The 27,577-nt window shown below is 41.0% G+C and overlaps 1 protein-coding gene across 1 annotated transcript in view; it reads right to left on the reverse strand.

Annotated features, from left to right (window-relative positions):
- Nucleotides 1-27,252, reverse strand: part of SLC16A10 (solute carrier family 16 member 10) — a 70,554-nt gene extending 43,302 nt beyond the window's left edge. The window contains exon 1 of the mRNA XM_066179408.1: nucleotides 26,706-27,252. Within this exon, the coding sequence (XP_066035505.1) occupies nucleotides 26,706-27,084 (379 nt within the window). The 5' untranslated portion in view covers nucleotides 27,085-27,252. The remainder of the gene's footprint in view (nucleotides 1-26,705) is intronic.
- Nucleotides 27,253-27,577: the final 325 nt, after the last annotated feature.

Here is a 27,577-nt window from a genome sequence, read left to right on the forward strand (position 1 = left end):
CTATCTTAGTACAAACCCAATGTCTTTACTGACTATTTTGCTGTATTCTGGAAAAATATCAGAAGTCCAAAGCTCTTATTTATAAAATAGGTAGGTAAAACAGCACAAAATTGAGCCAATCAGACTGCTGCTTCTTTTCCTCCCCTTTTTTCACCAATGCCTTTAGCTCTTCAAGCTTCTGGATGCCGGTTTTTAAAAGACTCTTTGTACTTGCCATGAGCAAACAAACAGGCACACGGTGTCCAGTATATTTTATTTTTTTAAGTCCTGGATTAAAACATCGTTTATTACTTCCTTAATGGAAGCTGGTTTGGGGTGTTTTTTAAGATTAACTATAAAATCCAGTCAAGGAATCAGTTGTCTCCTTTAAATATCTGGTGGGAGTTGGAAGATCTTAGGAAGTTTCAATGCCCTACTCCTTAACTGTTCACTAGAAAAACTTTTTATTTGTTGAAAAGAAGCCTGAAAACACCACTCCTCCTAGAAACTAGTAGTCTTGCTTAAAGTGGGCAAATATAAAATACTTTCTTGCAATGACAAAGCCATTTTTGTTCTGTCAGAGGCAAGAACTGGTATATAAACAGTACAGGTTTGGTTTTGGGTTTTTTTCCCAGTTATAATGCATACTAGTACATTACAGAATAGTATAACAGTTATCACACAAGACAAGCACCCAATTATACTGCTCAAGGCTCAATCTCCATCCAATAACATTTCACTCTGATTTCTTAGAATCTCTGCATTTGTTCTATTTTATCAGCTTGCTACCTAAACACTAAGTGGCTCAGCTACTACCACCATTTCTACAACCATATTTACTTCAGTGCTGTTTCCAGAACTCTATCAATTAAGGAATTACATCAACAATTTTCCACCTAAGCAGTTTAATTCCATATGAGTAAGTGAACTATTATTCCCTATTTCTGATTTTAGGGGAAGTGAAGTAGTAAAAGTAACATTAAGCCTAACAAAAGTGCTATTACAGTAACTGTCACTAGGTAATGTGTGAACAGTTAGATTTCCATTAATAACATGTATACATTATATACATCCACATTTCATACAAAACACTCATATTACATATACAGGGATTTTTGTCCCCTAGAGTAGTATAAAAGTCTCAGTCTTAGAATGATCTAAAAAGCTCAAGACATAGGGCTACTTTCACCAACCACTAAATTACAACTAGTGAGAGAAGAAAAGGGCAGAAAAAGCAACAGAACAAGAAAAAGGGCTGTTAAGTGTATTACATGCAAGATCCTGAACAAAGCTTTTGATTTCTGCTACTCATGGAGTACAACTCTACTGAGCTTGGCCGAGGGCTGCTGCCAGCACCACAAGTGACCTTAGGAGGTTGTGTCTTCTGCTGGGCTCCTGCTGCTCAGTGCTGAGTTACACAATATAAGATTGGCTGCTGGCACACACAGGGGCACAGAGAGGCAGTGGCAGGACAGGGAGCCCAAAGAACATCCTGCCCTGGCTTCCCCCAGGCCCACACCAGCAGCCTTCATCCCCAACAGCTCCAGCCTGTCTCTCTGTAACCCAAGGTGCACTGGGGTGAAGGCAGGCAGGAACCCAAGCCACAGGCACAGAAGAAGGGACACCCTGGCCTGTTCTCCCTGGTCTGTCCCAGGAGAGCCTGAGCCCCCCATGTCCAGGTGTGACACCCACCAGGATGAGCCTCTGCTGGGGCACTTTCAGAACTGAGAGAGAGTACTGACCTGGGTCATGGGACACACTGAGGGAAAAGCATTTCAGGATCACACAAATAACTTAGGAGACATTTATGGGAAGAACTAGTGTGGAAAAGTAAGAATTATGAGAGGGTCAAAAGCATTGCCCACGTGTAAGCAGCTTGCTGGCTGATATGGTTGTCTCACCATGCCCTGCCTCTGATCAGCACAGTCCGTCCTGTCTCCTTGCTAAATTCCCATTTAAACTTCTCCTGGTCAGGGCATCTCTGTTGATATCTGAGTGTCTGAAACCAGCACCTGCAGGGATCCACATTGCAAACATATACATTGCACTGTATACATATATTATAAATACAGATACACACTCACACAATCAACTATCAGAATTCCATTCTGTTCAGCTAGAGAGGGGAGCAGGATGACACCAGCAGTGCTGTGTTCATGAGAATGTTGCTATTTAAATGCCTGTCAGTTAATTTGTGTGGCCAGCTGTGCACACATCTGTACATGTGGTATGCACATGCACTCTGTGTGAAGGTGCCTACTGCAAATATTTTCAGCCTCAGTACTGGCTAGACCAGGAATACAAAGCTGCAGCAGCTCCACTGCTCTCAGGATGTCAGGTCTTGCCTGAGATTTTCCCAAACGCTTAGAATCAAAGAAAAAAAAAAAAAACCTTATAGGTCTGCTTAAAATACACTAGTCCTCCCCTTCTGGCCCAAGCTTGTATTTTCAGCAAGCTGCACGCAAAAACAATTTGTTCTTTCTTACACCAGTCAATGAAAAACTAGTGATATAGCAAAGCTCAGTTAGAGCTGGCTAAACGAGACATTTCCAATTCTGAAAGTCCAGTTTTCATTCCACCATTTTAGCAAAGGAGTTTTCATGTACAGTATCCACTTGGCAACAGGTTCATCCTCCTGAAGAGTTACCGTAGCATTTACTCCCAGCTACTACAGAGTTAACTGAGATGGCATCAGGAGTGCTAAATTGTATCAAGGGTTAAGAAGGCATTGCAGTTGCACTAAAATCCCCCTGGAGATGTCCCTGTAAGGTAAATGCACGCATAGCTTTTATACTGATAAAAAGCAGCATTATTCCTTCATAAAGAAAACCTCTGGGAAGCTCTGCACTCCCTCCGAAAGACTAGCACAGCACAACAGTTGCTAGGACAAAACACTTTCCTTGCAGCAACTGGAATACAAGTTAGGGAGCTCAGCAGCTGTTTTAAATTTCCAGGAAGTCCAAATGTCGGGGGGGGGGGGGGGGGGGGGGGGGGGCACGACCAAAAAAATCCCAAACAAACAAAAAACCAAACCCCCCCCCCCCACAAACCCACCACCCTCAGACTTCCATGTCTGACCCCTAAACAGAAATACAGAAATTTGTTGCACATAGCTTGACCTTGATAGGATAACATAATGTAAACTAGCACTAGGTAAAAGTAATCAAACAACATGAATTATTAGCACGCCTGCTCATGAGTAATGTTGGAGAATTTTCAAGTAAGACTGCAAACAAAAGTATCAATCCAACAGACTGCACAAGTAATTAACTATTGGGAGTGCAGACAGCAAAAGAACAGTGCCTGTTTTTTAATTATCTAAAATAATTAAACTATAGCAAGCATCTTTCTTTGGCTAAAGTGTTTCAAAGAAAAGCTGCTGACACTAAGTATCCCCCAGTCAGCCCAAAAAAAAACAAAGAATCAAAAGGCCTGATTGGTTTCAATTCAGCCTGCAGACTGGAGTGCAGAAAGCCCCGTGGCTTGTGCTTTATTTAGTAAAAAGCACTGGGTGCCAAAGAAGGATGAAATCAGCAGTAATGTGAGCAGCCCTTGGCAGTTCAAACCTGGTAACAACCACCCCACCAGTTCTCTAGGAACTCATCTCCAGAAGAAGGTGGCTGCTCTTCAGAGACTTTCTTCAGGGAGAACAAGAGAACTGTGCTGTACAGGGAATCCATACTCAGCCCACGAGAAGCAGTGAATCTGGAGCCTGAAACCGAGGAATTGCCAAGTGTTGAGCAGGTTTGTAGGCTCTGAGGATGGGTAACTCTGCAGGCATGAACAAGACAGGAGCTACAATACCAAAACCAAGCAAAGCATTAAGCTGATCAACTCCAACACTAAAGCTAGTGTGACACTGGAGTCTTGTGTTTCCTTCGGCACCAGCAAGGTAGAAAAGGCAAGAAAAGGGGAAGAAGGAAAACTAGGCAGATTTCTTGGATGGCAGGATACCAACAAAAAGATTTTAACAAACTGAAGCCCCATACAAGAATGTGTAGGTAAAGTAGCTACTCGAACAAAAAGGAGTAATTTTAATAACAATTCAAGCAATAGGTCTGAAAAGCATATTCTAATAGTTTAAGGGGCAGTAACAGATGAGAAACTGCTATTGTGAAACAGAGGAATGTGTTCTTTCCCTTTTAATACAAATGCAGAGACAGAAACATTGAGACTGATGTGACTGGACAATGAATGGGAATGCCTGGGTGTGGAAACATCAGGAGGAGTAGCAGGAGAAAACAACAGCACATATTGATCACACCTAGATAAGCAGATCAAAGATCGAGGTACATCTACATATCTGCTCCTAAAAATACCTAAGCCAGTAAAACAAGGACTACATTTACACTACAGCAGGGGACAAACTGTAGGTTAGGTCATTGAGGGATAATGGTGGGAATTTGAACAACAGGATTGAAGATACAAGGCAGCCACACTGGAGACAAGAGACTGAGCAAATTCTAATCTACGTAATGACTCAGAGGTGGAGCAGGATTAAGAGATCCTCTCCACTATGAGCTCCTATGGCATACAAAAGTCCAGATTCCGCACATAACTACTGACCTAAGAAAACCCAGCAGACATGAGAATTTTGATAGCAAGAATCTCCCATCACTCATTGCATTGGGAGAATTTCTAGCAATACCACTGTGACACATTGATCTATGTGGTCTGGTTGCCCAACAGCAGGTACTGAGTACATGGGTAGGACTGTGTGCATGCACAGGGGCGATGGTTGGTTAGGTTGGCTAGGTTTTGTGTGAGCTTTTGGGTTAGTTTGTTTTAATTCAAAAAATTGCCTACCCCTCTTCTAAGGGCTCACAGTGAACTTTGCTTCAACATTATTTGTCGTTCAAATGGATGGAAATGAACACGACAGGTAAGAGTGGGAAAAAGTGTATACTTTATTAACAAGGGAAACAGTCCATAACTTCCATCACCATATCATTCAGGCATTAAGGAATCACACATACTAGCTTTAGTACAGACTATTTTATGTCTGACTCAACATTTCCCACTATTTGACTGAAGAAATTTCATTTTACTGGATTTCATTGCAGGAGAAATTCCTGATTTTCTAAATAGCGTATAACACCAGCTTATTGTGAAATAAAACCTGATGCAGCAATTTAAATGCCAAACCACTCCAAATTCAATCTTTTTTTAAAGCTCCAATTTAATTAATTCTCTCCCTGGGTATTCCTGGTTTATGAACATCACAATTTAAAGACCAATTCAGATAATTCCATGTACCAATAAAATTAGGTTGCATTTTAATACGGTCTTAGTAAGTTCCATGTGGTATCTGACATTTAAACTAGACAATGAAACGTCTTCACATGACACTTGCATCCTTCAGTCATTTCTTAGAATTATTTACTCGACCCAATGACACAAGCGAAAAGTAGGAGCTGATAAGAAGGCAGTGAAAACAACAAAGTAAATCTTGTTAAAAAACAAAGGGAAACTAATTAGGAACAAAAATTTGATCTAATAAATTATTCTGCATGAATAATGATCAGCTTGTCAAAATTCATACTGTTCATTCATGAAGCTCACAGCTGGAAACAGGAGGGATATTTCAGGTCAAGAACAAGGTTCTTTGGCAAAAACTACATAAAGAAGTTTGCACAACTCCTGCCAACATCATGCTTAGCTTGAGGCAATGCTTTTACTTTTAGGAGCTCTGAAGTGAATCCATTAAAAAAGAAAAAACACACCAACACCAAAAACCTTTTTACATAGTTACTAAAGGATTCTGCTAGTTCTACAACCAGTTTACTACTGGTAAGAATATTACAGACTTCATATGAGAAATTACAGAAACTTGAAAATAAAAAGACCCAAAGCAACAATGTTATTTTTACATGTTTCTCTTCTGTTGGTAAATGCAACTAGGGACAGCTCCTTAAAAGACAGAGGACAAATTCACTCAAGCTACTCATATTTAAGACGGCTACTGTCAAACTGGGTCATTCCTGCTTTTCAAAAACCTGTGAGGAGCAAGGCATGAAAGCGTGTATCAATTTTTCTCCCTTGGCCCTCACCCCTAGGCAGCAAGTATCTTCACATAACCTTGCTAAGGCAAACAGGTGTTGCCACACACTGTAGTATTGCTGAACATAAATAGTAGGTTTCCTGATAATCAGAACTAAATATTTGCTAGGTGCAAGTTGGAAGTTAGAAACTTCAAGACCACTACCTTTTTCATGGTCTTAATACAGCCAGATAAAAAAAGTATTATTTTTTAAAAGTATGAGGATTAAAAAACCCTCTTTTTTCTTGTTCAGGTGGAAAAGACCCCAGCATTTACATATGGCAATGATAAAACTAGGAATTTTTTTTAAAACTACCCCCCAAGAAGAACAAATGTTCTTCAGTACATAATTAAAATTTGTATTTTAAGTATGTTTTCTGCATTTTGCTAAGAAACTAGAATAAAACTTAGAAGTGAGAGTTTCCTTATTCTTTTACAAGATTTATTTCTTTCTAAAGGAGTACTCTTCTCCTTCGTCTAAATTTTATTCTAGAAAGCACTAAAACAACACAGAAGTAGTTGTTCACCACACTGAGGTCACCACCCCTGATACAAGACCTCTTCAAAGCAGCTGAATAGCATGAACTTTTGCACATCTAAAAGCAGCTTTAAATACTTAACATTCATCAGGCAATCATGAATCATGCGATTTAACTTCTTTTGAATAAAAGGATTTAAGAAAAACAGTGTTTAGATATAATCACTTATCGAGAATTATCTGGATATGCTAAGGTAACATGCCATTCAAAGTATGTTTAACGATGGAACTTCTAGCAGCTTTCAACAAAGGGCTCATCCATCACAAAAGATTCTTAGAAAAACAAAGTTTCCATTTGATAGAGAAAAGCCCTCGGAGGTATGAATAAAGTAGGTTAAAGAAACAACAGAGGTCAAATTAGCATACAGAGTGCAGGTACCAGCAACATCCAGAAGGAATCCATTTTGAGTTCCTTGCTGTTTGGCAATATTAACTAAAAACCTGGACAACAGAGAAGGGCTGAAGAGACAAAATTCCACATCTTAAAACACAACACAGGTGAGTGCAGCTGAAAGGTGGCTTTTTGTTTAGTTGGCTTGATTGTGTTTTGGGGGGGGGAGGGGGGCTTAGAGAGAGAATTAATATGGATGATCTGATAGAGAAATTTACTTTATAATTTCTCATCAAACAAAAATGGGATGGGACTCCCAAAATTATCAGAAAGCACATTTAGAATACAAAGAAGCCTGGATTACATTAAGAAAATACATTTTAACTGTGCATCCTCTACAACTGAGCATTCTGAAGTCCACAGGTATTAAGTGCAACTGATGTCAGTTGAAGTTCAGCCTCTCCAAGTTCAAAAATCAAAGACCGACCACAGGGAAGAAGGTCTATAACAGGAGAAATTACTTTTTAAGCTTCGTAAGCATCAATTACTAGTAATTTGTAAACATCATTTACTGGATACAGAACACTGTCTTAGATCAATTTCCAGTGTGAAAATCTCTTACTAAGCATTAAAAACATACAGCTGGTTTTATTAGAGGTAACACGTATTAAAAACCACTTCACATGTGCCAACTTGTATCACATTGGAAGGAGTGACTGATATGCTGAAGGTCAGGGCTGCTGTGTGCAGGGACCTAAACGTGCTGAGAAAAGGGACAGCAGCAGACAGAAGGAATTCAGAGGCAGATGTAGAGTCCTGCACCTGGGACGAAAGAACAGAAGCCAGTACAGACTGCAGGTCAACACCTTAAGACAGCAGATTTGCAGAAGGGGACATGTGAGATGTCACGGACACAAGCTGAATGTGAGCCAGCAGTGTGCCCTTCAGCAATAAAAGCTGACTGCACTCCAAGTTGCATTAGCAGGAGCATTACCAGCAGGCTGAGGGACATGGGCATTCCATTTTCATGAGGCTGTATCTGGAGCCGCTCTGAGTTTTCTGCACCCCAGAGCAATAGACTTTGATTTATTGGACTGAGCAGAAGGCCACCAAGGTAACTGAGGGCTGGAGCACCTAATGTTGGAGGGAAGACTGGCAGATTTGGGAGTTTTCAGCCTTATGAAAAATTTTGTGAGGCACAAGGACTGCAGATCTTACTGACATCTACAGTCACCTAAATGCAGTGAAAATGTATCTACACTGCTCAAAGGGGCACAGCCATAACACAAGAGGCAGAAGAAGGAATACGGCATCTCTACCCAAACTCAACCAGACAAAGGCCCCAAGTAATCTGATCTGACTGAACTTGGTCTGAACAGGGGATCCAGAGACCCTACCCAGACTGTCATTAATACAGTCAACACAGCTAGGAGAGTTTTCATAAGCAGGGCTATTTCCTCTAAAATCCACTGCCAGTGTGCTTGAAAGGAAAGGTCATAAATCTTCCTTGCAAATCAATGGGAGGATCCATGCAAAGCACAGCATTACAAATTGAGGTCTTGGAATATTTTTATGCAATGAGTTTCTTTTCTCCATAGCTACCAAACACAAGGAAGAAGAGACAACAGAAATAACAAGTAACCACACTTTTTAATAAATTAAACATTTCTTAGTTTACCCTAGAGGTTTGTTCCCAAGTAGCTCAAGTTTATAACAGTAAATAAAATATCAATTTTAATAATGAAATTGCTGCCAGAAAATTACAGAATCTATTACATATTTCTGTCAGCAGCTCCCGATTCTCCTTGGGAGTGCTCTCATACCACTGAAGACATTACTTTAAAAGAAAAAAGTTGAATTCAATTATTCAAAAACCCTTATAATGAGGTTTAGCACCAAGTGAGTTTCTTTTCTCAAGCACAGTCATGCCAGTGAGCACACTGACACAATGTGACCACTCATTAGTCACAGCAACACAAATCACATTTTGAAAAAGCAGTAAATCACAGGATAAATACAGACAGGGACATATGCAATTAATTGGGTGCAAAATAAAAGCCACCACTGCTTTTATTAGGCCATATTCTTGGCTTGTCTTCTAAAATGAGGGACTGGAAGTTGTATCGAGGCAGGGGTTGGTCCCTTCTCCCAGGTGGGAAGTCATAGGACAAGAGGAAATGGACTCAAGTTGTACCAGGAAAGGATATTGTAAATCGCATGTTAGGAAAAGATTCTTCCCTGAAAAGGTGGTCAGGCATTGAGAACAGGCTGCCCAGGAGAGCGCTGGAATCACCACCCCTGTAAGTGTTCAAAAACCACGCCAATGTGGCATTTGGGAACACAGCTTAATGATGAACTTAACAGTGCTGAGTTAATCATTGGGCTCAATCTTAGAGGTCTACTCCAACCCTAATGGTTCTATGCCTGTACAATGTGTATACCAATTCTTTTGCATATGCTAACTTCTTCATAAAATTCAGAATTTGAACCATCTGGGTTTAAAATCAACTTTCAAGTGCTCAAGAAATGTATAAAGCAATTCTAATTAACTCTAAATTGGGGAGGGGGTGGGGGAAGGCATTGGGAAATACCAAATCAAGGTAGCCTCTCCAAGAAATAGTCCAGGAAACTCAAAGACAACAGCTGGGGAAAAAAGTAACATTCCTTTCAATTTATCCTGCTTTTGATACGCTGTGCACAGTGTGATATCCTGACCACCAAAAAATACCAAGAATAAACCATTTTCTTCTTTGCACAATTGCATTTGTGAAGACCCGTAAGTTTGAAATAACATACATCTGCATTTTGTACCAATCTATTCAAAGATTTTTTTTGGATAAATGTAATTCTAATTACTCTAATATTCTCACTATCAAAATTCAATTCTGCAACAACAAATGCATAAAACATTGACTTTTTCCCATAATAGACATATATCCAGTGTGTGCAGTTTTCATTAAAATTTTAAAAAAGCACTGGGGCTGTGCTGTGGCAGAAACAAATCTGCAAATAGTAGGCTGGGTTTGATTCTACTTTTGTACTTTCCTAAAAGCGCGTGTCTGCATCCAGAAACAGAAGTCCTCGGGTGTAAAAGGAAATGCTGTTTCCTATTTGTGTGTTGAAAATAAAGCATGTATTTGCAGCAAGTGCCTGTGACAATACACAGTTTTTACACTTCCACTGTTACCAATCCGTGGATGATACCTGGATATTGACTGGAGGAGGGCTCTGGAGCCTCCATGCCCACTCTAAATACAAGTCAAACAGAATTTACAGGGTTCACAGTTTGTCCCTAAAGAATACCAATAATAGCGTCCCTATATGACAAGCCTGCTGTATCCTGATATTTTGACAGTAGTTAAAATAAATGGAAAGAATAAATAAATCTTATTTTTTTAAGCTGAGGAAGTTTCAAGCAGAGATTCCACAATAAAGAGACTGTCTACAGGACAGAAGTGCAGTTCTCATTGACAGGCAGAAACATATTGCATGAAACAATTACTTCCAATCAGAGCACTTAATCCGAATTAACCCAGGATATTGTTATCACTTTGCCAGAATCCCTGTGGAGTTTTGATCAAGCATGTAATGTATTAAACATTATATAAACAGTGTTAAAAAAATCTGAATTACTATATACTGTTATTTGTAAGGACCAGATACAGAACAGGAATTTGACAGAGAAATACAGATTTTTGTAGCCTCAAAAAAATGCATTAACTGCCCATGGCAACAATCTACAGAGATAGAAAATACCAATCAGGACAGAAAGATCCAGGAACCCTTAAAGTACTCCTCAGTTATCCTGCAAAAAAAAGGTGCTGAAAATTAGTTAATGGGCATTTTATTCTACAGGGGAAAATTTTACGTGTATTTGAGGCTTGCTTGCTTGTCTGGCTATTTTTGGGCTCTGAATATTTCGAGATATATGTGTGGGGGAGGAAGTCTGCTCCCAGACCCAGTAGAAGACTCCAGTGAGGTCAATGCCACCAGGCAGGAACTATGAATGATGACTCCTAACACTTCCTTCACCCTGCTCTCCAAAGGCAAAGGAGTAGGACCACCAGTGAAAGCAACATGACTTTCAAATACAATACCCTTAAGGCATAAATCACAAGGCCACGCAGTTCTGAAGAACTCAGAAAGAATTTTGGACACTAACCTGCCTAAGTCATGTCAAAGGAAGGAGAATAAGAAAAACTGATGTAATGTCACAGGGTACACTGTCTTGAGCTAAAAAGCACATGCCTTCCTCTATGTCCAAATCAGAGGACCAACCCAAAATAAGTTACTTAACCCAAAACGGTTTAGTCATTCAAAACAGCAGTACATACTGGATCTTACTGCACACACCTCTTACCACTGTACTGCCAGAAACACTGGCAAACTTCAGTCTCCAGCTTAAACTTCCGTGGATAAATTATAGTAAAACTCTTAAGGGTGTCCCAGTTTTGGCTGGGACTAAACTACAACAAAGAGGAAGAAATAATATTTATCTCCACTGCATATATTTCTATGTTGCAAAATTCAACTGCAATAGTTAAGAATAAAAGACTGAAAGCTCAGCCGCTGTTCATTTGTGGTTAACCTTTTTTAAAGAGTTCACTAGTTCTGACAGCTCCATAAACTTACAAAACTAATTTCTTTAAGAGCTAAGATCTCCTGCTCAGCAAGCAATTATCCCAAGATTAGTGTCTGGTAATTCATTTATTCTCTTCAATGAGCAGAAATAATAGGAATTGGATTTCTGTGACTTTAAGCAACTCATGCTCAGTTACCACCAGATGCTCAAAGTCATCACAATGAATCAGAGCAGGAAAATACATTAATTGGATTAAGTGTTGCTTCTACGTTTCCGTCTTTCCAGTCGAAAGTGGAGAACATCTTGCCTCATTTAATGTAAGGAATGTATAAGTAAATGTAATAAGAGTAGTAAAATTATTAAAATAACAGAAGAGTATTTCCATTTTCCTGCATTACCTCTGGTTTGAGAGCTCAGAAAAGCAGACAGCTGCAAACAGAAACTGTAGAAACCAGTGCCTCATCTTGGCAATTCTCATCAGTATCAAGAGCTGATACCCACAGGAACTCAGACCTGACAATTTGCTGCTGAAGATCAACAGCACAGACAAAATCTTGAGATTAATTGTCTAGATAACATTCTTAAGGGGAAAGGGAACCATTTCAGAAAGGAAAAAACAGAAAATACTCTTCAAGCCATTTTCTAACAGAGCAGCACTGACCTTTCCAGATACTGCCCATATACAGAGAGTAACTGTTAGGAAAAGAAGGAAGTGGCTCTTCATTTCCATGCAGATACCCAGCAGTGCCACTGGTTGCCTACACCTGTTTAAGCCAAAACCAGGCAGCATGATATTCCAAACTACTTTCACAGCAACTGGTCTATTTCCAGAAAAATTAAAAGAATTACAGAACAAAACTTAAACAAACCAGACAAAAAAAACCCCAAAACAAGCCAACCAAAAAAAAAAAAAAAAAAAAAGCAACCAAACAAAAAAAACCACTTCAACCAAACAAAAGAATCCCCCACACAGTTCCCCCAACAAAAAACCCCAGAACATTCAAGTTAAATAAATTATAAAAACAAAATAAAACCATTTTCATATATAGAATGTATTGAGCATATATAAAAGTGAGTACCAGTGGGATCATAATCAGGTTTTTTACATAAAGAGAACAGCAAAAAATGTCTAGACTTTCAGATTCAATTATTATATAGCTTTATTTTATCTCTAATACCAACATAAACTAAAAAGTAACTGCAAATTTTTTGTTATAGCTAAAACCGCTGCAAGGTCGTAAGTGGTTTCCTTAGAATAAGAAGAAACATTACCAGAGTGATTCCACTGTATTTGGATATATCCACCTAAATGCTAGTTAGATGATTTACCCATTAGACAGCTTCCTCCTAAAAAACCTCCAAATTTCATTCACAAGTATTTGGTTATCCTCCTGAGATGCAGTTAACACATGAACAAAAGCCTCAAATAGCCTATTAGCCCAGCCAACACTTAAAAAAATTTTTTTGAATGGCAGGTACCAACTGGTATCTCTCAAATACTTTGGCAAAGCATTAGGTCCTGCCATGACAAATTTCAGAGAAGTAATGCACTGCTTCTGAGAGGAAGCAATTTGCAGTTTCCAACTTCTACCAAATGTGAGACTCAGCATGAATTCCCTCTCCCAGAGACAGGACATAGCTGGCTGGCATCTATGTATGCCAGCAGTTCTATAACCCTGCCAAGACCAGAACTGGAAACAAAAATATTAAAGGGCAGTGGGGGTGGGGAGGACACACCAAGCAGTTCTATCTAGCCTACAAGAATAAGCTTTACAATTCTACCAGTGGTGGTTGGTAAACTACTTAAACTCTCTGGATGTTTTCACACTGGGTTTTTTATTCTCCTTTTTAGCCTAACTTTGCTCATCAAGAAACCACTGGCCTCAATCATACCTGGAAGAGCTGCCTATGAATACCTCAGTATTTGGAATTTGATCCAGCACCTGTAATTACAGTCTAACGGTTGGGAAATATATAAATGAATTTAAGCATTCCAAATACAAGATAAATTTACCTTTCCAGAATCATTCAAAAGTGTTGGCCACGAACAGCATGTGACAGCATCAGCCACTTTTCCAAAGGCCATGAAGTAAATTCTAGAGCAATTAGAAGCTGAAGATCATACAACATCACATGGAAAACTCCTCAGCAAATAAATTACTGACTACATACAAGATCAGAGCATCAAAGAGTTCCACGGGGCATTGCTTTCTCTATCGATCCTATCAGGCTCTGATAAACCTTCAAAAGAAAGATAACTTTGGCAGTAACTACCTAAATATCCAACTGACCTGGTTTGTAAATGTGACCTCTAAGTAGCATGGACTGGTGTGCATGTCATTGCAGACACTGTCAGAGCAAAGGCCACAAAGATGTACCACATACTCGTAAGGGTGTGACAGTACTTTTTGGCGTGCTGCAGGACACCCAGAGTTGGATTTGACTTCCATGTGAAAGCACCCCAGCAAGGATGCCTGTGTGGGTTAGGAGTCAACGCTCCCACTAGAGGCAGTGGAGATCTAGTCAGCACAGCTTGGGTTAACAGCAGAATTTCAGTCTACCCTAATGTTAAAAGCTGGCATTTGTCCAGCTGAGTAACACTCCACAAACCACTAAATGTACTCAACACACCTCCATCTACTCCAACCTGCCAGCTGAATTCCACACCTTGCTGGTTTTCTCCAGGTGTAACACCACTCTTGAGTATTTTGCATCGCTGCCTGAAAATGCCACCCAATGTACCAGTGCAGCAAAATAAACAAGCAGAGCAAAGCTAAAGAAAGAAAAAAAAAAAAAAACACCAATGAAAGCATAATGCACATTACTGGTCCAGTGTGATGCCAAGCATCACTGAATGACTGGCACCAGTGCCATTTAGAAGACTGTGTCTCACCTCAGTATATATCAAGCCTTTCAGAACATAAAAAAACCCTACAACCATCATATTTGCTTCAGTACTCCCACAGTGACCCAGATAAAAACAGGAAAAAAGGTAAGGGAGGGGAACAACTATATATAGTTTACCCACTTATTATTTTAACACATGCCAGATATAACTACTGAGGGCAAAAATGTAACTATAATACTTGAAACTCTCCTTAAATAAGAGATAAGCATAAGAACAGACCAGCTCTAAAAGCCTATGATACTGTCTTCTATCACAAAATATTTGTGATACCCTTGTCTTATACTAAACTGAAATTCATTACTTACAGAATTTCACAGACGCTATGCCCATCTAAGCTAAACCAACTTTACACAGGAAAATGCTTTACAATTATGAAATTACTTCATAAAGAATAGAGACATAGCTAAAGACACAAAGTAACCGCCAAAGCAAACAACAATGCCAACAAAGCATAGCTGTAATCAGAAGCAGTACAAGTCAGTTTGGCAGACAAGCACTTATATGAACAAACAAATGTGTGTGGATGCAGCGTTCTCAACGGAGGGTGGCTTAACAAGATGCCCCTCTTTTAATGTAAGCAGATACCTTTGATCGCCTCTTCACCAGCCCAATAGGTGGAGGCTCATTTTTCCTTCCTCTAGCCCTGAACTCCACTCATTTCAACTACCTTTGTGTAAACACTGCTAAGCTACTCTTTCACTACCTCTTAGTCTCCCACTAAACACTCAAGTACTCCCCCAAACTGTTAATCCCATGACTAAATTGATATGTTTCACACAAAGCTACACTCAACACTTTGCTAAAAAGTTGGCCACTTCAGGCACTTATTCAAGAAAAAAGGACTTCGTTCATTATATAATTTCACACTTGGTGGCAAGGTTACCTTAAAATGATTTCACCACTCCAAAGCTATGAGTTTTGTGCAAAAGACGGGTGGTAGTTCTGGCAATAATGACATGGAGACCCTGAGAGAAAAAGTTAGTTCATGGCCCCTGTGATTTTTCTGTCATGAAATTTAAAGTCCATAAAAAACAGAGCTTATAAACTGAAAGGCAAATCATTTCCTGGGGTGCATCAGGCCCAGCATCACCAGCTCGGCAAGAGAAGGGACTGTCCCACTCTGCTCTGCACTGGGGCAACCTCACCTTGAGTGCTGGGGGCAGCTTCGAGTGCAGCATTATAAGAAGGGTATAAAGTGTTAAGAGAGCGTCCAAAGGAGTGCCACAAAGATGGTCCAGAGGGGAAACCCCATATGAGAAGGGACTGAGGTCACTGTTCATCCTGGAGGAGACTGAGAGGAGACCTCATGGCAGTCTACAACTTTCTCCAGAGGGGAAGAGGAAGGGCAGGCACTGATCTCTTCTCTGTGGTGCCCAGTGACAGGACCTGAGGGAATGGTCTGAAGTTCTGTCAGGGAAGGGTTAGGTTGGGTAATAAAAAAAGGTTCTTCACCCGGAGAGTGGTTAGGCACTGGAACAGGCTCCCCAGGGAAGTGGTCACAGCACCAAGCCTGACACAGCTCAAAAAGCATTTGGACAATGCTCTCAGGCACATGGCAACTGTTGGGGTCACCTTGTCCACCTTACTGTTACCCATTTCTAGTATGACCACTGCTAATTATCTTTTAGGGTCCACTGAGCCTTCCCTACTTCACATTTTAGTTTCTCACACACACACACACACAAAAAAAAAAAAAAAAAAAAAAAAGTAAATCGGTTTTAAGCCATTGGAGCCAAGTCGTGGTATCTTAGTCACAGAAATTATTCTCTTTCAAAAAACCAAATAAGTGTGTTGAAGGGGAATTCCAGAACAGTTCATGGAACACTCTATAGATCTCTCTAAAAGATCAAGAAAAAGCAGAGCCCTAACCCTTTTTTGTTAAAGCAATGTCTTGATAAAAATAATGAAAGAATTTTTATTTTAAAAATGCTGTTCATACTGTCCCCATCTTCTGCACAATATACTGACCAGCAATCTCTCAGGCTGAGATCCTATCCCAAAGAACTAGCACTCAGTTTCCAGGGAATTCACACTGCCTAAAACACCTAGCTGTGAGAAATGCTAAGATTTATCACTAACAGAAGGCAACAATCTCAGTATGAAATTTTGCTACAAGTTTTAAGTTTCTATCCTTTCCATTCTGATCCTTAACTTGAAACCTAGAGGAATGTTGTCCCATTAAGAACCCACATCCTTTTTTGTTTGAAACTCTAGAACAACCACATAGATCCAAATGAAGGCAGTTTTAAAGACATATTTTTTTCACCTGGGTTTTAAGTTTACTGTTTATAGCACCTCTCTTACCTACTCTGATCAGGAAAATATGCACCTGGAATACTGGGAAGTGGGATGCCACATAAAACAGAAAAGAAATCTCATTTGCTCTGAGACAGTATCCCAAAGAACAAGCAGCGGAGTAGTTTGTAGGATATCTGTCTTTCTTGACCTGTATTTTCCCAGTACAAATACCCCTAATATATACTGCTAAAATATTTACAAATTCTTTTAAAATATTTTGACCAATTGCTGAAATATTGACATTTTCAGATAAAAAAGTTATTAATACAGTGTACAGTTGTTGGCACAGACCTCAGTGCAGAAACTGAACATAACACACATTAAGTTAAATGCCTTAAACCACATATACAAAAGATCAATACTGCAGCATGAGGTTGCATAAATTGCATGCAACATACTATTTTCTTTGCCTAATATCAGAAAAAGCAAAAGAATGTCAGAACACTAGAGCTGGGTCACACTGACTAAACCTCTGACTGCATACAAAGACCAACATTGTCCATACCAATTTTGTGCAGTTCTACTCCAGCCTTCCCACTACTTTACCCAATTCTGTCCCAGTCCCCCCTCCCCCACACCTTCAAGGGTCAGTGACTTCCCTGCATGAAACTAAATATTCATTAAACTGCCGCACTAAGAACAAAATACTTTGATATGTACAGAGGTGTAAAAAGCTGATAATGGTTCATGCTTCAATTTGTAAAGAATGGGGTTACTCTGATAGGATTAGAAAATACATCCCAGGCTTGCACATTTAAGCTTCCAGAAAACTTCCTAGTGTTGATTTAATTTTCTAGATCACTGCCAGTACCCAGCTGCGGCAGAAATTATAAATTGAGGGTTCTAATTTCTTTCAAGTCTGGAATGCAAAGCTGAGTTTTGAAGAGCCTAAGCTACATAAATATTTCAAAGGTAAGAAATTACTTGAAGTTATAAAAGAACAAAGGGCAACTTCAAATTCCCTTTTGTGTGCCAAAATCATAAAGGCTTTCTTTAAAGTACATACCTTCAGTTTTGTCACACACATGACAACTTAATTCAATGAATTCAAGGGACCACAGGCAGTATTTTCACAGATAAATAGAAGGAGAATCTAAAAGTTATCATATAAATACTATACTCAAGATTCAAAAAAATATTATCTAGCCATACTCAATTGACCTTCTGATGCGGCTGTTACTCTGAAACATGACACATACCACTGTCATGTCCAAAATACTCACCACAGTTCAGGCTCTCAATTTCAATCTCACATGCTCTGAGGTTAACAGCATCTTTAGGTAAAGCACTGCTACCACACCTTCCTTTCTCGCACAAAAACAAGCTGCAGTGTAGAGAAGCAGATGTCATCAAGCCAGTTCCAACCACTTTAAAATTATTACGGTATGCACCACACTGGAACACATCGACAACAGACTCAGTCTGACCTGTGGTACCCACTGAAAATTTTCCAATCCCAGCATGTTCAGCCATAACACAGGATCAAGTTACTGTCCTAGAAAGCCCTGGCTACATACCCCAAGCACACTTAGTGCTTCCAACCCTTTGGACAAGAGCTAAAGGCCTCCTTGGACCAACCAAATCCGTTTGTTTTACACAGATGTCCTTGTTGCTCGACTGCTCACTCTGCAGGTGGCTTAGCTGCCATCCAGTCTCTAATCTAGAGCAGACTAAGCAGCTCCTTAGGAGACACATGGCTTGTACACGCCTGGGTACAGAAACCAAACAAGGCAAAGTCACAGAAGTCAGTCCAAGAATAGACAGGTTTAGAGTGCTGATAGGAGAGATAACACAGGCAAAAGTCACCAAAGATAGAGCCCATCTCAACACTCACTCAGGATCACTTGGTAACAAATACTAACCTTCTCCTCTTGAATTCTTTGAATCTTAAGCTTTCAAGGCAATATAGAAAGTGCTAAAACTAGGACACCTCTAATTAAAACAATCTCTTTTGATGCTGTAGTTAAGTAAAGTGGGGATTTGGGGGTTTTTCTTTCTTCAAAACAAACTTTCCTACCTGGTACACAAGAACACTGTTCCCGATTTCATACAATGAACTTGCCACTAAGAAAGCCATGTTTTGGTCCAAAAAAAAGGACTGCTCATTCATTCTAGACTGCAAAAGCTTAAAGATCACAGTTTATTTAGAATATTATATCATAGTGTTTTAACCTTGCTCATTTACAGCACTGATAAAATACAGTCAAAATTATGTGGTAAAAATATCAACATACGTCTTTACAATGAAGTAGGAAGACTTATTTACTCAATGCATTTTCTATTCACAATATTTTAATTGAAACATCTTGAAAAAATGGCTAAAATCCAGTTTAGGAGCCAGAAGATGATCTTTACTTCACATTTTACAAATCATTTCCAAGAGGACAACAGCAGTCTTAGAGACTAAGAGAATTAAGTTAATAGTTAACATGCTTTGAATTACTTGTTATTCCTCCAATCTATGTTCTTAAAAATGCAAAAGAAGAAAAAAACTATTGGGCACTTGGAAGATATACATACAGTACAGCTCTACTGAACAAAGCACACTGCAGAAGATAAACAGCCAAAGATTGCACTACTGCTTTCTCAGACTGGAAGTTGTAAAGCAATTTTGTTGCTGCCTTTTTGCTAAGTACAAGTCCCTACAATCTAAGTCACACCATGTTCCATGGGATTATAGACATGCTGCTGATAACAAAGAGGCTGGGCTCAACATCCCAGTAATCCCTTCCTGTGTGTGGGAACAAACTAGCACTGATCATTTTTAAATTGGTCCCATCCTTACTAAAGGGCTGCTAATAACTTAGCTATTAGAACCAGTCATTCCCATCCAGTTCCCACGAAAATTAAAAGGCAATAGCTAAAACAGAGCTGCTGTTTTTGTAATAAATTAGATTTCTGAAACAGAAACAGCGTAAGATCACAAGGGAATGTTTCATTAGAATTATCCTTTCTGTACATATTTGCTGAAGGTTGAACTGCAGTGGTCTAAGGCTGCATGGTTTGCTCACAAAATGAAAGAACCTATATCATTCCTTCACACAAGGACTATTTTGAAACCAAGCAGCTATATTACCAATGCTATATTAGCTTGGATGCAAATAATCAGTGCATCTCCTTCCCTGGAGTTTACAGAGCAGAAGCAATTTCAAATTGGATAATTGCTGAGCATTACAGATGGATGTATATTGAAAATCCTTATTTTCCTTAGCAATACACAGAAATATAAGTTAGAATTTTCAAAATATTTTTCTCAGTTCAAAGCATGATCTTTGATGTGCAGAGTTCTATTAAAAGAGCATGGCAAGCAGCAGGCACTCAGACACCTGAGGAGGTGTGTGCTGGTGCAGTATTTATGTTACCAGGTGAGGGAAGTGTGGGAGGGGGTCAGAAAAATGCATGACACTGGAGGTGACAATGGACTGACTTTACCTTCTCTGAGACCTTCAAGTGTCAAAAGCCTGAAACACCAACAATGCCAAAAGTGGAGCAGGCAGTCTGACTCCCACAGTGAATCCAGCAAACAGCTGCAAAGATGAGGGAACTGGAGCATCTGGCACATGATGAGAGGCTGAGAGAGGTGGTGTTGGTTAGGCTCAAGCAGGAAAGGTTGCAGGGGGCAATCTTAGCATGCACAAATACCCCGTGAGAGGATGTGAAGAGACTGAGAAAACTCTTCCCAGTGGTATTCTGACAAGAAGCAATGGACACAAATTGAAATAGAGAAAATTCCATTTAAAGGTAAGAAAAATCTTCTTTGCTCACAGTAGTCAAACATTGGCACTCTGGAGGCTGTGGAGTGTCCATCCTTACAGATGACCAAAACCCAACAGGGCAAGGTCCTTGGATGCCTGCTCTAGTAGACATTGCTCTAAGTAGAGGCTACAGTTTGTTATTATCTCTTAATAACTCAAACTGGCTAAAAGAGTAAGTGGACATATAGGCATATTATGCTATCATAGTTTAAGAACAGTCTACTACATTGCTTCATACAAGACTAGTAACTTAATAATAGAAAGAGAGATCAGTAACATTTAAACTTCAAGATGGCTTTCAATAACACTCCTTTAGGAGGCAAAAGAAATCAAAAAGAGACAAAAGAGACTTAACATTATCAGAAAACTAGAAGTTTCCAGAGGCAAGCAGACTGTGTGGAAAGATGAAATCATGTTTATGAACAGGCAAACACTAAGCACAGGTACCTCTTGCTAAGTCTAAGAAAAAGGTTTATTAATAAACACACACATTTTGCTAACTTCCCCTTTAGCCAGCAGTTATTTCAGGCAACTCAAAAATGAGGAAGGGAGCTGAGAAACCTCAAAGAATGGTAGCCAAAAAATGGATGAGTAAGATGGCATTGAACAGACTTACAGGGACCAACTGAAAAAACAAAGTTGAAGAGCATGGAATAACGCACACTGGAAAACTTCAAAGTCAACTAAGCTTCACTGACTGCAAGTACTGATAATAAGCAGTGAGTAAAACATTACGTTATGTAAATAATGCAAAATAGACAGCACAATGTCATCATAGCACATCATACATGCCAGAAAACAGCAAAGCTTCATTTTGTAACATGACACAGTACCTTTCTTCGCTACATTACAGAGAGTTAGAGCAACAGAGACATTGACAAAGAAATAACATTGGGAGTATGAAAGGTATTTCACATGCAACAAAACTATCACGAATAGAATACAGTGAAACTTAGTCTTTCAGTGGTTTTGTATGAAGGAGATTTTAGAGGATATAGTTTTGTCTGACAGGCAGCACAGCGAGCACTTGAGAGGCATGTGGATTTAATGCAGAGTGGTGACAGTTACCAATCGTCTTGAGAATTCTATAGGGATGTCTCATCACTATGAAATTTGAGTACTGCCTCTAAAGAAACCCACAAAAATTAACTGGTAACTAGCTTTCAGACATACTAGGAAGATTATTGTCACTCATGAAGCTGTTTGTTGCAAGCAACCTGCAGTTGGAACAGGAAGAACCTAACCAATGTGAAATCCAATATAAGAAAAATGAAAAACAAACCCACAAAAGGACAACTCAAGTAATCACTCTACAGAATAGTTAACAAGACTACAAGAGAAATGCTCCAGAGATATAAAGACATCACATGTGTGTATGCATAAACAGTAGTGGTATTAATCATTTTGGTCTAAAAAAAGACAGCATGCTACAGAAATTGCCTTCAACTTTCCAGTTTGACTCAGTCATCGTATCAACTACTCCAGAATCTTCATTTACATAGGTATTTATAATCACAAAGCCAGGTCAAGGGAGTACAAAAATGACTGCAGCTGAATAAAAAGAATCACTACTTATATATCAGGTTAGTTTTCAGGTTAGAACTCACTGTTAATTCCCCGCTCTGGTTTCAATAGCCACACAAACATGAGAAGGAAAGCAGACTACAGCAGCACTGATAATCACGTGCACTATATAAGCAATTCCATTGTTTCCTCGTTCATTTTTTTTGTTCAAAATTGAAGTCCAGCTTTTTGTGGAAGTACATCCTCCACTGCAATGTAATCCTTATTGACCAAGGTGTTATACAGTAGTGCACAAATTACACTTGTGTACTCTGATAACTTCTGCATTCCAAATTTGACTTACTACTTCTTAAAAAGAAAAGTCAGCTGCTCTCTCATAAGCCACATGACACACGTCCAGCCTGCCAAGGTTCCCAGATTACTGAATACAGAGGCCCAGAGATTTAGAAATATAAGTGTGGTTCTGAAGGACAGTTACACAACAATGACTTGAATTATATCAAAATTGCTGGTGGTCTTTATCTCTGAAGGAAAATTCAGGAAGATATCAAAAGATTCAAGGAAAGAGTAAAGGAGAACTTCAAACTGTGAGATTATCCATTGTAGATCTTTGTAGTCATTCAGCATTATCTTCTCAGTATTTGAATCATAGCCTGAACATGAAAGTAAAATCAGAACTCTCCTCCCTGCCCTATGCAACTCTCAGCAATCCAGGTCCAGGAGTCCTGATGGTGCCAACAGTGTTGAGTCAGCCAATCAATCATCCTGATATCCAGATATGTCACCAAAGGCTGCACCTTAGAGAGCCAAACCCAGAGGCATGCAAGCACACAGATAACCACTCCAGGCAAGGTCAGGTGGCGTCTTCTAGGAACACTGGCTAACAAAGCAAACACGTGGATGCAGAATTCTAATAGCAGCACATACTCCCTGTGCAGGTGACACCTGTACACACACGTGTACTTAATACTTGTACACGAGAGAATAGTCCAGCTAGAGTTACAACTCTAGATTGCAAATCATAGAACAAGGAGCAGTTAAAGTAGTGGAACTAGTAATTTTATCTGACTTTTTTTTAATTAAACCTACCATTTTTATCTCTGTTGCCACTAGTATCGTAGTATTTATTATGCCTTTTGAAAACAAGTATGGGTACATACACTTGCAAAAACCTATATAACAGAGGCACCTACCAAGAAAGCAAAACATGGGACTAGATGGGGCTCACAAATCTCGGAGATAACAACGGGATTGGCTCAGGACTCCTCATCCCCATGTAGCAACTCCAATAGGGAAAGGAACCAAGTGCTCTTCCTGCCAGACCCCAGACTGGTCTGGACCAAATCCTTTTCCTTCAAGGGTGATCAGACTGCAATTGCATTTGAACACTAGAGGTCAACTAGGTCTGCCCCATTTCCAAGGACTATGCGCCTCCTCTATCCCATTGCCATTGTTTTCTTCCACCCAATTTGTTCCTCAAACACAATGAACCACAAACAATGAAGAGAGTAGCTTCCTGAGGCTTCAGGCACACCTTTCTAGAAGTTTTATACTTACACTAGGGGCTTTTCCTCTTCTGGAGTTGTGAATCAATTAGTTTTTGAACAAAAAAAATGGCTACTCAAGGAAACAATGGAATTGCTTATACAGTGCACCATATAAGCAAAGAAATGAGTTTTTTGCTAATATAAATACCAAAATACTGTGTACTAGTCATATTCAATTTTTTTTCATAAAAAGGTGTCTCTTGAAGGAATTTTTGAACCCTCTATGACCCACAAGTATTTCCATTAGTACTCCTAAATCCAGCAACAATGTTAATTATAGTTCTCCATCTTATTTATCCAATGCTGATGCTGCATGCTGTAAACAGCCTTGCTGCCTTGCCCATAATTTTGGTTCCTTCCACTCCTCATTTGCTAGGCAGAGTCACTTTTTGACTACATCTTCCTCCATTCTGTCTCCTCCCTTTTTGCCTTTCACACTGATAAACACCCACCCAACTACCAACACTAACAAAAATAGCATTTGCCTTGCATGGGCTTTTAAGATATTACAAGATATTATTAAGAGATACCAAAAGCAGCTTTTGTTGTAACCTACTTAATTCCTCTTTTCAGGAAAAACACCAGGCAAAAGACAACTACTGATTGGTCTCAAAAGAGCAGGCACACAAAAACTTCTGGCAACACATGCGCTCTTGGCAACAGCTAAGTAATCCTGTAGTAAGAAAAAAAAAAAAAAAAAACACCAAAAAACACACACCACTAACAAACCACAAACAGACCTGAATTCTTTGGTATTGTGGATCAACTGCAAAACTCCACAGACACCTGGGGTCCCTAAAGAAATTACCTGGAGTACTTGTGCCTCTCAAAAATATCAGCATTTCAGATATTAACCTTTTTTTTTCCCCAAAAGGATTAGACTATTAAACTTGGCTTTCCAAAGCAAAGCCCCACAGCAAGAAAACTTTCATTACAAATTCCAGTTTTCCAATTCCTTAAACTTGACTAACTCAGTTACTACTGCCAGGTTTGAGTTGCAATCAGTCAAAACACAAGAGACTCAGCAGATTAAGTATTTGAATCAATGCCATGGGAATGATCAGGCTAGACTTTTCTCTAACACTAAAAACATAGTGACTTTTCTCTTCCAGTATGCCAACTCATCAAGGTACTTTCAGGCATTCAAAGGAAAGTTTTTTTATCTGCTGTAGTTTTGTTTACAGAAGGCTTCTTGTATTTGCAGTCCTCCTTCACATGTACACAAATTATCGAGTCAAGGCAGCTATCTTGCTATATCCCTTAGTTTGAACCCATTTGGATTAATAAAAAAAAAAGGGCAAAATTAGTGCCTTCCACATTACCCAACCCAGAATACATCTGATAAAGCAAAACAAAGTGCAGCCGTAGCTGTCTTTTTTTTCCTCCTCAAATCACTTAGATAATACAGGAGGTGCTGGCTGCATCCGGGACTCAGTACTCTTTCTGCTCTTCTAAGCAGGATGCAAAACAACTAGGCTCTAAAGCCAGGTTCCATTCTTTCCCCCCAGTCTTTTCTGCAATTGGGCAAGTTTTCAAAAACATGAGCGGAGCACACCCACAATCTTGCCTCACTTAGACACCAGTGGTGCAATTACCCTTCTGGAAGCCAAGAGATAATTTCAGTCTTTCTCTTATTGATTATTTTGACTACTGCACTACTACTTAAAGACCTTTTTTATTATTTAAGCACAATACAACAACTTTGAAAAGATTGTTACTACCGAACCAGACACTCAGAGAAAGCAATTTTTACACTTCCGTACAACGAACAGGCAGAGTATCAGCAACCCATTTGCTTCTGCATTTCTGACTGTCCAGGGGCTCCCAGGTGAGTATGCAAATGTTCACAGCACATTCTCTGAATCTCATTCTTCTCCTGCTTGGGCTAAGAAGCCTGGGCACCTACTTCTGGATGTGCATTTCCCTTCGGAGGAACAGGCACCGCTCAACCTGACGTGCAGACGTAGCTTCCCATCTTCCTAGCTCAAGAGCACTGGGGAATACACCTCGTTTATCACTGCAAATTGGCCAAATGCTGGAGGGAACACCACTTAATGCTCCACCGCAGCTTTTCAAGTTAACTGCATCAGTCTAAGCACCTGCCCTGGTTTTCTACTTCAGACAAAAATAGTTAATAAGCCGCAGGAGAAAAATTAACTTCTTTGTCTTAAGATCTCAACTTTAGGCCCGCTTATGCAAGTATTAAGGAAGACATTAATTTCAAAAGGTCTGTAACACCCACTCTGTGCTGAAAAATTTTCTAGAAGGCTTACAACTCTGCAAGGCTAGACTTTTTTTCAGGAAAGGAACAAAACCATAAAAGACAGTGTATTTTTCAGTATTTCATTTTAATAATTTAACACGACGCTATCCTTTATGTAAGTCAACTTTATTATTTACTACAATATAATTTTAATTCTGTTCCTTAATTTCAATTGTTGTTATTCCAAGAACCAAAAACTGCATTTCCTCAACTTACAAAGTCAGAGCTCAAGACGCTTTCCACAGGAAAACTTACATAAAATAAAACAGAATGTATGCTTACCTTTTAAGTAATTGAATCTTATGTCTAAAGTGCTTCAGATCAGTAACATGTCAGAGCACTGTTAATGTCTTTAAAGTTTAGTAAATATCATTAACTTCACTGGTGAGTTTTGTGACACTGGTTGCAGCAGTAAATCTACACATCAAAACGCTGGGTTTGGCAACTGTCAAGCCCATTCTTGACATATTTTAAGTGTCACTATACCCCACTATTAATTAATCATTTAGACTAACCTTTAGGCTAACGGGGGCAGGGGAATAAAGGTTTTTGCGAGAAGAAGCGTGCACTGTAAGCCATAATGCGCGACAGCGGATGCCTGAAGATGTAGTTGTGGAGGAAGCGAGAGCACACCTGCTCCTCTCCCGAAGCTTCTCCCCCGATCTCCCAGGAGGTCGCTGCTCGGGGGGCAGGGCTGCGAGCCCGCAGGGTCCCCTCGGGGGGTATTCCCGAGGCCCCCAGCAGGCTCCGACCCGGCCCGGCCCTCGAGAGGGGTCTCGCTCCTGCGGCCCCCGGGGCTCGGACACTGACGGCCGGAGCGGCGCCGCCGGCAGCGAGAGCCCCCGGCCGGGACACCTCCCGCGCGCGCGCTGCAGGCGGGGAAGGCCCGAGGCGGAGGGGGCTGGAAGCCATCCCGACCCCTTCCGCCGCCGCCCCTCACCTGTTTTAAAGACCAGCTGCTTGTCCTCGCTGCTGCCGAAGAGCCGGAGCATGGAGACGAAGAGGACCCCACATGAGTTCTGAATGCCGAAGACAGCGCCGTTGCACCACATGGCGGCCAGCATCACCACCCAGCCCCAGCCGCCCTCGGGGGGCTCCGGCGCCTCGGAGCTCCCAGGGCAGCCCGGGCTCCCGGGGGCCTCCTCCGCCTTCCGGGGCTGGGCCCCGCTCTCGCCGCTCCCGGGGCACCACTCGCCGCCGTTCTCCCGCCGCGGCTCCCCGATCGCTGGTGGGCCGGGCACGGGGGTCGCGGCGGCGGCGGCGGCGGCGTCGTCTCCCCCCGCGCCCTGCGGCTCCAGCTGCTCGCTCACCGGCGCCATCCTCGTAGCGGGCGTGAGACCCTCTAGGCGCTCCGCTCCCGCCTTCCCTCTCCTTCTCCTCGCGACCTCTCGTCCCCCACTCTCTTCAGCCCCTGGCTGCGGGCATCCTGCGGCGCCCTGTCTGTGTGTCCGCCAGTGTGCGGGACCGAGCGAGGCCAGCGCACACCCCCCCTCTTCCCGCCGCGCCGCCGCCGCTTTATTTTAAAAGGGGGGCTCCCTCGGGGGCGTCAGCGGCATGAGCGCTTCCCTCCGCGCCGATTGGCCGCGGGAGGGGAGGAGGGAGGGGGGCCGGGGAAAGGCAGGCGAAGCCACGCTCCTCTCCAGGCCCCCTCCACCTCTGGCTCTCCGGCGGAGGGGGTGGAGCGGGGCGGGACCGCGCCGTGTCGGCGGCGGTAAGCGCACCGTGCCGGGGCTGCGCGGGGAGGGCAGCGGGGCAGCGGCGGGCCAGGCTGGCCGCCAGCGGCTAACGGCCGCCGGGAAGGGGCGGGAGGCG

Source organism: Chamaea fasciata, unplaced genomic scaffold (genome assembly GCF_029207755.1).
Source record: "Chamaea fasciata isolate MVZ Bird 193981 ecotype frontalis unplaced genomic scaffold, bChaFas1.0.hap1 SCAF_3, whole genome shotgun sequence".
NCBI classification, from domain to species: Eukaryota; Metazoa; Chordata; class Aves; order Passeriformes; family Sylviidae; genus Chamaea; species Chamaea fasciata.